We start from the raw sequence: 11758 nt of genomic DNA on the forward strand, positions 1-11758 counted from the left end.
AACTATTTAAACTATTTACTCTGCATGTACTCTTTCAAAACAAATGACACTGATGAACCTACATCTCCTATATATATCTATTTAGAAGAGCAGTTATGTATGTACACAATCACACATCCAAAAAACACCTAAACCATATGAGACAAAGGCTACCTTAAATATTACAACCTCTTCATACGTTCTACAAAAAAAAGATAAGGTCACACATTTTATATCAATAGGACATTGTGTCCTCTTCAGTCAAGCCAAAACACAAACAACTGAATCATAGACTTTCTGGTAGGTTCACACCACCGCAGGCAAGTCACTGTTATATCACTGCTATGTAATTAGCTACAGGTGTGCTTACAGAGACACTCTAATGCAAAACATGTTGGCTAAAACGGACAATGTGTGCTGATTTGGAAAGATTCCACCCTGTTGGTGCAGATCAGGACAAGTTTAGGAATTCTCACTAATGACAGGTGAACATCATGCTCTGCTACAACTCAAATATAACTCAGATAAAGTCACCTTACATGACCCTTGTAAATTGTTTTGTTAAGATTGCACTATGTCTGAAATAGCTATCATATATATATGGTCTGTAAGAATAAAACAGTTGTATAACCGGTCTAATAACTGGAACGAAAAGCTACAGCTATTTGTACAAAAAGACTGGACAACCCTGAATAAAGGACATTTGTAATTTACTTTTTAGACTTTCTCATTAAAATGTAAGTATAATAGAAGTCTAAATTATACTTTTACTTTGTTGCATTACTCTATTTTCATGCTATACAAAAACAGTTTTTCTGTGGCTTTATTCCAAATAAAGATCAACTGAATATTTAGTTAACTTTACACTTTATTATATACTGAATGTTTTGTAGTGACCTTGCAGCACTTTGTATTACCGTGGACAGCTAAAGAAAGCCCAATCTGCAGCAGTTATTACTTCTTATTAGCAATATTTGTGAGACAAATGTTAATTTAATGTAATTTGAATGTAAATCTCTCCAATAGCTTTAACTGGGCAGAATTGTTCTAATGCATCAAGAAATTGAACTGAAGCACAGCAGAAAAAAAAATTAAGATTTAGAATTTAGAAAAATTAAGATCTTGGAAAGGAAAATCAAAGTCTATAGCTTAACCACTTTGAGATGCGGTGAGGGTATTCTGAAAGAGCTGTACATAAATTAACTCTTGCAAACACCAGGGAACTGAAGCAATGTTGCAAGGAATAGCGGGACTGATAAACAACCTATTGAGAAATGTTTGTCTCCGTCTGGTTTTTGAATGTTTATTGGGGGAATAAAAAAACTCCATTTTTAAATCTGTTGTGTTTTGTTCTCTATGCTCAAAGTTAATTTTTTTGTTGTTGTGGGGATCACAGAATTGTTATTTAGTGCGTGATTAATTAAAACATAGACTTAAAGTACAGTAAAAAAAAAAAAATGTGTATGTTTAAATAAAACAAAACTGAGATTTTTGTAATAAATCTTGGTAAAAAGATTCTGGTGTTAGTTAAAAAGATTAAGATAAGTTTTTCATGGATTCTTGATGAAAGCTTTTGTCAACTTTATGGTTTTCAGGGATTTATTAGGATTATGTTGTCTTAAATGTGTTTTACAAAGCCATACATGTCAGACTACACTGAAGATATTGTAAAATGTAAAGTGAAAGCAGCAAATGCATTAAAATGTAAACATAAAACAAACCCTTTTTTTTTCCAACATGAATTACAGAATTTCTTAATATTTGGTATGTCCTAAACCAGGGGTCACCAACCTTTTTGAAACTAAGAGCTACATCTTGGGTACCGATTAATGTGAAGGGCTACTATTTTGATACACACTTCTGAAATAACAAATTTGCTCAATTTACCTTTAATTATATGTTATTATTAATAAATAATGATATTCATGTATATCCAGTCATCTATATTTTAATATCGTCATTTTTTAATTCACACCAATGCAAGTAAGATTTTGTCAGGAAAACACCAGCCACACCTCCCTCCAAGGTTCTAACTCTCACTCAGCCTCTCCCTGCTCTAATCACCTACACCTGTTCCCCATTACCTTTCCCCTTTAGAAGGTCCCGATTCCACCTCACTCACTGTTGGTCTACTCGTTGCCATGAAAGAGCTACCGGACTTCCTACAACTAGTATTTCCCATACTTCCATGCTCTACCCGCATTACGGATCCTATCCGCATTACGGTTTATACTCGCTCTCAGGTTTGTACTTCTTCTCAAGCCTCTGCCTTGCATATGTTGAGACTAAATAAAGACAAGGTGTTTAACCGTACTCTGGTTTCCGACTCTTGGTCTATCCGTGACAGATTTAAAAAAGAATAGCAACAAAAAAAAATTTGATGCAGCTCACTGGTAAGTGGCGCTATGGTGAGCTATTTTTAGAAAAGTCCTGCGGGCACCATGTTGTGGACCCCTGCCCTAAACTATGTCCCTATAAGGCATGGACACCATAAATGTGTAAATGCTGTTGATGCATGTTCAATGAAATCCATCAGAAAATGGTCTGAGAGGAATTGTGTTTGCTAGAAAGTCAAATACAAGGAGAAAATATGGAAACACACCTTGTCAAATGCTGGATAAACAGCCCGTAGTTCCGTTAACCAACCGTATGGCATGTGTCCCACTGGGTAGGTGGCTGTCAGCACTGCTACAGCCTTTTAACACATACATAAAACATATATTGTCAGTCTTTTTATAGGGAAAAGTTTTGTGCCCATTTGTAACAAGTTGAAAGCTTAGACTACTGACCTCTATAGAAGCAGAGCTGCCTTTGAGATCTCGTGACACAAACAGGTTGACGATGGGCCTACTGATTCTTTGGGTGGCTAATATGAGTGCCAGTGGCCACCAGAAGCTCAACATCTTCCTGATGGTGGTATCTCCCTAAAAAAAAAAAAAAAAACTTTGCTGTTTGATTGATTGTTTACTGTTGGCCAGTCAAGTCTTTGCTTTGTAATATTAACCAACACCAATGGTCAGTTCCTAATGACAGTCACTCACATTGCAGATGTGCAACAGATAATGTACAAGCACTGTACATAATTATTAATTTTACCTCTATATCTGTTATACATATTTTATATATTTTATACATATCATTACTCATTTTAGCTTTCAAAATTCAATATACTACTGTAGTAGATAGCTAAAGTATAAATGTTTTGTCAATATACACCAATAACATTCAATATATAATAAAGCCATACCACATGCCCAATTGTATTGTTATTACTGTTATATAAAATTATTATGGAATAGATATATATTAACTGACTTTTTTTACACACTATGGACAAATTATTTGGTCATGTTCTGATCCCAAAAAGAAAATTGTATGAAAATGTATGTGGTGAACACAGAAAAGCTTATCAATAGAAAGAGTGAAATGTCCTTATACTGTTATACTGAATATGAATGCTTCTCATCCAATCACAGTTGTTCAGCTCTTCATAAGGTTATGTGAAAGTACACCCTCTTTGAATTCTATGATTTTATGTATCAGGGTATAATAAAAATCCTCTGTCCCTTAGCAAGTCAGATTTAGGAAAATTATAAATTTTTTTAGAATTAGAGTTATTAAATACAACCTCAGATAAACAACACATCATGTTACACAGTGTCAGATTTGGCAAAAATAAAGCCAACATTTAAGTATATCTAAGTACATCTTATGATTCAATAGTTTGTAGAACCACCTTCAGCAGCAATAACCAAGTAATTGTGTTCCATATGACTCACATCATTGTGGAGAAATTTTGGCTCACTCTTCTTTATAAGGTTGCTTCAGTTCATTGAGGTTTGCAGGCCTTTGTTTATGCACAGCTCTTTGAAGGTCATGCCACAGCATTTCAGTCGGATTGAGGTCTGGACGTTGGACTTGGCCATTGCAACACCTTGATTCTGTTAGTTTTCAGCCACACTGTTGTAGATTTGCTGGTGTGCAAAGGATCATTGTCTTGTTGCCTGTTACTTAATTTCAGCCAAACTTTAGCTGTTAAACAGTTTGCCTCACATTTGAATCTAAAATACTTTTGTATACAGAATTGTTCATTTAGTCAATGCAATTACTAATTAGTTCACAACTAAATGATTGCAAGGTGCCCAGGGCCAGAGTCTGCAACGCAAGGCCAAAATATTACCCCTCCACCACCATGCTAAAGAGTTGGTATGAGGTGATTGTGCTGATATGCTGTGTTTGGTTTTTACCAAATGTGCTATGCATTACAGTGAAACATCTTCAGTTTGGTCTCATCTGTCCAAAGGACATTGTTCCAGAAGCCTTGTGGGGTGTTCAGATGCAGTTTTGCAAACCTTATCAGTGTTAATGTTATTTTTAAAGAGAAGAGGCTCTCTCCTGGCAACCCTCCCAAAAAAAAAACATACTTATCCAGTGATTTACTAATTGCATTGTCATACTTATACATTTAATATGCTAACAGAGGCCTGGAGAATCCGAGATGTAACTTTTGGGCGTTTTTCAATTTCTCTGAACATTGCACGATTTGACCTTATATAGCACTGTACGATTTAAAGTCACCATGTTAAAGTGAGGAGCATTATTTACAAATAGAACATTCAAGACAGTTGCCAGTCATCCCAGAAGGGGACATCCCGGCAACTGTCTTGAATGTTCTATTTGTAAATAATGCTCCTCACTTTAACATGGTGACTTTAAATCGCTTGTTCATCAAAGGTTGTGCATAAACCCATTGAAATCATAAAGGGTGTACTTTCTTTTTCAAAAGACTAAGTATGGAAATTCTAGATGCAGAAGAGATTTTGTCCAAATTATATGCTACCCTACACATATCTTGCATGTGAAGTGGGTAAAGATTGAGTAGCTGTACCCCCATGTCCTGGCTGTTGGATTCAGGAAAGTTGTCATGGATGTTGCAGTAGTAGCCGAGTCCCACTATGCTAAAGCGCACTAGTGCTCCCATATACAAAGACAGGATTGGAATGAGCAAGGGTTCAACACACTCAAGGTTGCTGTGGAGCAGGACTGCCACAAACATGATCTACAGAAGAGGAAATGATTGAAGACGACAACATGGTACATGGTCTTAAAACAGCACTAAAAGAGTTAACCATGAAATTATCTATAGGTGTCTCACAAACAGAAGAGTACAAGACAAAGCATGCAGAAAAAAAAGAGAAAAATAATACAATAAAATATAGAAAATGAAAAATAAAGCCCCAATGGTTAATTATATAAAAAAAATGTCCAATTCCCCCAAACCTGTAATCCTTGTGTAAAAAAATCTATTTCTCATCTTTGTTTGTCTACGATTCAAAAGTTCAGAAACTGAACGTACAGAAAAGTAAGTGTGAGAGCTACGTTACCTGAGCCACCACATCAGAGATGGAAGCAGAACCCACCAGCAGGCTGTATTTGTGCTTTAGAAGAATGCCAGCATGAATCCATGCCTTTTGGTGGGAAATAGGAAATCAAATATTTTTTATTATTTAGGTATAATATTGTTAGAATGGTATAATGTTAATGTTGTATTCCACCTGATAAACACAATATAGTTTAGTAGACAAATTACGGTTCAGCTGGAAAATCAGGTTTAGTACTAGGTTCAACAAATTCAACAATACTGAAGTGGTGGTGTGGTTGGGTGGTTCGGCCATGCCAGGCTGCCATGTCTCAGTTAAAAGCTGTTATAAGTCACAAATTTTTATAGAAAACGAATGAAAATTCCTCAACATTTTGATTACATAAGTGTATATACCCGCAGATGTATAACCTCTATATTAGTTCTGGTGCAACCAGTTACCACCCAAACCACATAATCAGCTAAATGAAGCCAAATTGTGTGCAAATAAATACACCTGATGGCGCTAGCATTTGTTAGAAAACCAACTCAAAACAAAAAACTGCATCAAAAAGAGACGTCAAAACAAGTCTGGGACAAATTTAAGCACATGGTAGCAGAATCACATTGAGTTTCTGTTGTTTGCTTCTCTAACTAGGGCTCTCTGTACTAACTTTTTCCATTTCAGCCTCAGTTTCTAACACTACAAAATGTGCAAATGTTCAAGGGTAAGTGGGGGTGAAAACTGAGGCAAGGCATTTTATATACCACTACAAGGAACAAGTCCAGATTACATTTAATTAGATATTTCTACAATACACAATTTGTTCCTACATATAAGTGAAACATTGTAAACATACAGTAAATGAAGGAATATAAATATATGTATACTATATATTACTATAAGCTAAAGAACTAGTATTGTGTAAACCTTAATAAAGTTGTAACAGTCCAAAAGCAATTTTCATGCCTTATTTTTGACTAGAGTTTCTTAGACTCTGACACAATTATGATAGATCTTTTTCTACAGCATACTGATGCCCAATAAAATGTTGTCTTTAGGTTTTACTTAAGATCTCTGTAAAGATATTGCTTGTCACAGTATTTAAAATGATCCCCATAAAACCTTGATTGACTTCTACAACAGACATGCAGCAATGTGTTCTCTGTACCAGATTATAGAATTAAGATCCTCTAATTAAAAACCTGCTTCTGCAATCAAGGATTTGCCACGATCATATTTATTTCTGTTCCATGAGTTTTGCAATATACTTTGCCACCTGCCTTGGAGAATTTATGATGATTGGCCATACTTTTTTTGTCGGGGTAATTTGTAGGTCACAGGTCACATCTGTACTAAATCAGCTTCTTGTAAGCATGTCACGTTTTGGGTTCTACAACCACCAATTTTAACAAAACATGAACAAAACATTATTTTAAGATGTGTAAAACCAGCTTTAATAAATGATTTTCTTATCTAGTAGCTGGTTTCAAGCTGATTTCAAGTGTTATCATAAAACAAGTCAGTAGATTCATTTATTTTATTACTACCTCAAAGCCTTAACATTCCTAATTGTAAAGAGTGCATTGACTATTCATTGAAATGAAAGAGAAGACATATGCTATATGGACAGAATATGCCATATGTGGTTCTTTCCTAAAATGCTCGCACAAAGTTGAAGGCACACAACTGTTGATGTCTTTGGGTGAGGTAGCAGTAAATTTCCCAACCCAAACCAATGCCCCTGTGCAGAAAGCGAGCAAGGTTTGGAGTGGAAGGTCTTGAGTGGTCTGCTTTAGCGCTCTGACCTCAACCCTATTGAACACCTTTGGAATAAACTGAAACACTGAGTGCATTCTAGGCCTCTTCACCCTACATCAGTACCTGATTTTACTAATGTAAGATCTCCATGACATTTACTAATGTAAGATCTCCATGATCTCCATGACTACAGAATCTAGTGGAACATCACCCCAGAACAGTGCAGGTTATTATAACAGCAAATTGGGACCGAATATGGAATGGAATGTTCAATATGCAGATATGAATCTTATAGTCAAGTGTCCACAAACGTTTGTCCATATAGTTTATATGAAAATATGCCAATGTGTCAAATTTTACTTTTAATAAATAAACTAGCAAAACTATGAAATAACTGATATAATGAAATGATACTCTACTCTATATTGTTGCCTTGTGAAACATGATTTTATTGATACTGAAATTAATTGCTATTTGATGTCCTAATTTACATTACTGTTATATTAAAAATTATGTTATTTTAATACAGTTATTGAAGATTTCTGTTTAGATTTTTATTCTATCATGATTTGGTTTTGAAGTTACACCAGACACCATATAACAAGAAAATAAACTAGATCAGACTCACCATTGCATCCAGCAAAGGAAACACTGCAAGGTAAAGAAATGCTTTTCGTGTTTTGTTGCCCACGGATTCGTCCACATGGTGAAGTTTGTTGATGATGTAATAACCCAGATCTGTGTAAGCTGTCACACAATAACATCATTTGTAATGGATTTATAAAACATGGGCCCAATATGTGTTGATGTTCCAATCAAACTAAACTAGTTAAGTATAAGCTTTTTAGTTGCATCGATTTTTTTCACTGTAACTGGCAATGTAAATGTTTTATTGGTTAACATTTATGACAAAGCAGGTTCTAATGTCATCTAATAATCTAATATGGTTTTCAATGTGAATAATCACCCTATCAATTGTTATCACCTTTGCAATATTTAATATGTAACATTGCAGCTTCTACATAATAAGTCTATGACACTTGGGCAGAAGCAATAGAATTATGAACAAATGCAAACAATTACCTGCTAAATGTTAACCAAACACACACATACCTATGAGAACATGAAGAATCATGGCTATAACACCAGCCACAGCCATGCACAGCAATGCTTTTCTTCTGTCTTTCTTGCTGTGGACCAGTACCAGCCCAACACTCTTAAAGTCACTCATGGGTCCAGTAAAGAACTTCATAAGTGAGTAGGCCAAACCATAGCTGGCCAGCATCTCCACACGATCCTCTTTTACTGATGCAATTCCTCTGTTCAGAGCCTGCCAAAGACACAAACACAATTTTCAGCATTCATTTACACAATTTAATTTGCCCATTCCATAAGGATTTTATCCTTTCATCTAAAGGATGGCAGAACATGAGGCAAATATGCAGCTCAACAATTTGTAATTCTCCAATTGGCACTTTTGAACAGCTGTCGAATTTGGATCACAAAAAAACGTTAAACAGAGACATAACTGTGACACAAATTAGAGATTTCCATTTAAAAGGCTTCTCTTATTCCATATTCTAAAATGGGTTGGAGATGTGCTTTGTAAATGAAACCAGAACAATGCTCCTTAGTAGGTATTTTTTACTTTATGTAAGTACGAGCAGATATGAAGCTCAAGGCCATGTTCATTAACATGTATGGTTGTCAAGTGGCACTGTTTGACATGTTCAAATAATTTATTTTTATTAATTGATCATTCAAGAAACTCCACAATTCACTACATAAACTCATGCAATGCTCTGACTTGTTTTGCCGTCACGTTTCACTATCAAACATCTACCTGTCTGTGTCTGTGCTTATAAAAATAAAAATAAACATTAACACACACACACACACACACACACACACACACACACACAAGAACTGGCTGTCCCTTAAACAGAAATAGAACTGAGAATAACATTTAGTTACACTACAGTCCACCTCACTGTAAACAAGACCACTTGCACTACAGAAGACATGGACTGACCGAACTGTTAATTTGCATATAACAGCACCAAAATACTTCAGAAAGTGTGATTAATTTATGCTCGGTTATTATTAGCCATAAAAGCTGTAAGCCAACTGAAAAATCAGCAGTTCCCAGCCCACTGTTACATAGACTAGCAGCTACCATGACCGCAAAAGCCATGGCGTGTTTGCTTAAGATTCTTTCCTCTGGTATTTTTCCCTCAATACTATGGTCTTACCCACAGGACCAGCTCCTGGCTAAGCTTCTCCACTTCAGCTGAAAAAATAAACCAAATAAGGTGCAGAATGTGCAAGAATATAGACAACAGAAAAAATTCCTGCTGGTCCAAATTAAGAAAAACATTCCCAGTATATATTAGAAAGAAGAGGTTTGGGTGCATTTTGTAAATAATTTGAGGAATTACTGTGATTAAATAATAAAATTTTTTTTTTTAAATGTTAATATTTCATAAATATTATTATAAAATATTATATCATTTGGGCAAATATCTGGGGAAAACACACACAGCCAAAATGCAAAATGCAAATCTTCTTCTTCTTCTTCTTCTTTCGGCTGCTCCCATTAGGGGTCGCCACAGCGGATCATCCTATATATATATATATATATATATATATATATATATATATATATATATATATATATATATATATATATATATATATATATATATAAGTATTGCCTCTTGAGATTTTGACACATGATTAAAGAGTTTTCTAAGTATTAATAAGAAATGTAAATAAAAAGTAATAAAGCTTTATAAGTAACATATAAGGACATTAAATGAAGTTTTATTCTATTACATTTGGTTGGAAGAATGAAGCTTCTTTAACCTCACTTCTTGACGCACCTACCACTCCGTAAGACCTGCCACTTTTAAAGTAAGAATTGGTGTTTTAGTGTGTCTGGTACCTGCGCATTATGGTTACATACAGGCATAAGTGAAGGCAGTGAGAAATCCTGCACGGTTAAATTTTAAAAAAATACTCTCGCTTAACTCTTTGCTGTTCTTCATTTTCAACCAATGTTAAGCGACTGTTTAAATATATTCACATTTGGCATGGGTGTGGAATATTTTAAATTCTATGTTTTGTTATAATCCTGCCACTGGTAAAAAAAATCAATATTATACATTAAAGTGCAAAAGCTTTTAGGTTAGATTGTTTATCACAAATGTTCGCATCTCCCATTTTCGGTGTGAAGTGGTATATTTACTGTGTATCAGCTCTTTAACAAATGTGGATCTTTAAAAAAATTATCTTAAATTCTAAGCACACAGTGTGTCCATGATGTACTAAAACATTTATATTGCGATTGCGTGTGTGTGTGTGTGTGTGTGTGTGTGTGTGTGTGTGTGTGTGTGTGTGTGTGTGTGTGTTTGTGAGCACCAGTGACCTTGTGTGACCATGGCAACAGGAAGAAATTTGCAGTATCAAGTATTTGACTGTTGTATGACTTTATACTGTAAACTGACTGTTACATGGTTACTAAAAAAGAGATAAATTACATGATTTTTTCAAATATTGCAAACTACATTTGCTCTACTCTATATATTATGTCTCTGTATGTAATATCTGTAAGGTGCACATGAAATGTGCTCGAAAACAGTGCATCCAGCAGTTCTGCTATAATTCACAAAAAAGATCACGAGAGATTCTTGTTTTCTTACCTGTTCCCCGAAATCGATGGCAATGTTAGTAATCGCCAAAGGAACCAGGAACCGGATGAGAGGCCAATAAGCATTAAGACAAGTCAGCTCCACCATGATCCTCGCAAAAATAAAGAAATCAATGAAAATCTCGGCTTACATTCGCGTCGATCTGATCATCAAACACCAGCACGTTTCTGGTTTCAGCTTCTGTATCTGGAATTCGGTGCAGTATTGAGCAATCAGCTGCAGTAGCTCGCAACTAGGTACCGTTCTTCCAGGGATCATCAGAAGAGACTCCAAAAAATTTTATTGAAAGCGAACAAATGTCAAGGCGTCAGCATGCAAAATGTAACTGACAGCTGAGCTCTACTAACCATACCAACATACATCAAACAACATAAACATTTCAAGGGCAGCTCGTATCTATACACCTTCTGCTCTCTGATCAGTGATCTGTCTGAGAGCAGCTTCTGTTTTAGGACGCACGTGGGGCTGCAAAACACCAACCCCTGCCCTCCGGAAATATACGTCACTGGCCACGCCTACCAAGCTGCACGTGTCAGTGTATTTATGCTTAATGTCTGTCCAATAATTCACAATGCAAAGGATATATATATATATATATCACACACATATATATATATATATATATATATATATATATATATATATATATATATATATATATATATATATACAGTATACACACACATACATATATATATATATATATATATATATATATATATATATATATATATATATATATATATATATATATATATATATATACATACATACCCAGGGCAATTTTGTCTTTTATAGAATATATAGTTTATAACTTATTTGACACAGTATTGTTAGAATCATTTAAACTGCAATTTAAAAAAGTACCATGATACGCAGCCATTATCTATTAGTAACACAAAGAGGCCAATTAAGTTAAATATATCCAGTTAATTTCAGTTAGTGAAA

The 11758-nt window shown here is 34.8% G+C and overlaps 1 protein-coding gene across 2 annotated transcripts in view; it reads right to left on the reverse strand.

Moving 5' to 3' along the window:
- The window catches only part of ankha (ANKH inorganic pyrophosphate transport regulator a), a 25179-nt gene extending 13763 nt beyond the window's left edge, over positions 1–11416 (reverse strand). The window contains exons 1-7 of one of the 2 annotated variants that reach the window (XM_083529970.1): positions 10802–11416; positions 8214–8430; positions 7729–7847; positions 5364–5447; positions 4868–5038; positions 2769–2903; positions 2582–2674 (exon numbers count right to left, since the gene is read on the reverse strand). In XM_083529970.1, the coding sequence (XP_083386096.1) occupies positions 2582–2674; positions 2769–2903; positions 4868–5038; positions 5364–5447; positions 7729–7847; positions 8214–8430; positions 10802–10897 (915 nt within the window). In that variant the 5' untranslated portion in view covers positions 10898–11416. The remainder of the gene's footprint in view (positions 1–2581; positions 2675–2768; positions 2904–4867; positions 5039–5363; positions 5448–7728; positions 7848–8213; positions 8431–10801) is intronic. The other variant, XM_083529971.1, reaches the window with a different exon arrangement.
- Positions 11417–11758: the final 342 nt, after the last annotated feature.

This window comes from Silurus aristotelis (genome assembly GCF_946808225.1).
Source record: "Silurus aristotelis genome assembly, chromosome: 25".
In the NCBI taxonomy this organism is placed as follows: domain Eukaryota; kingdom Metazoa; phylum Chordata; class Actinopteri; order Siluriformes; family Siluridae; genus Silurus; species Silurus aristotelis.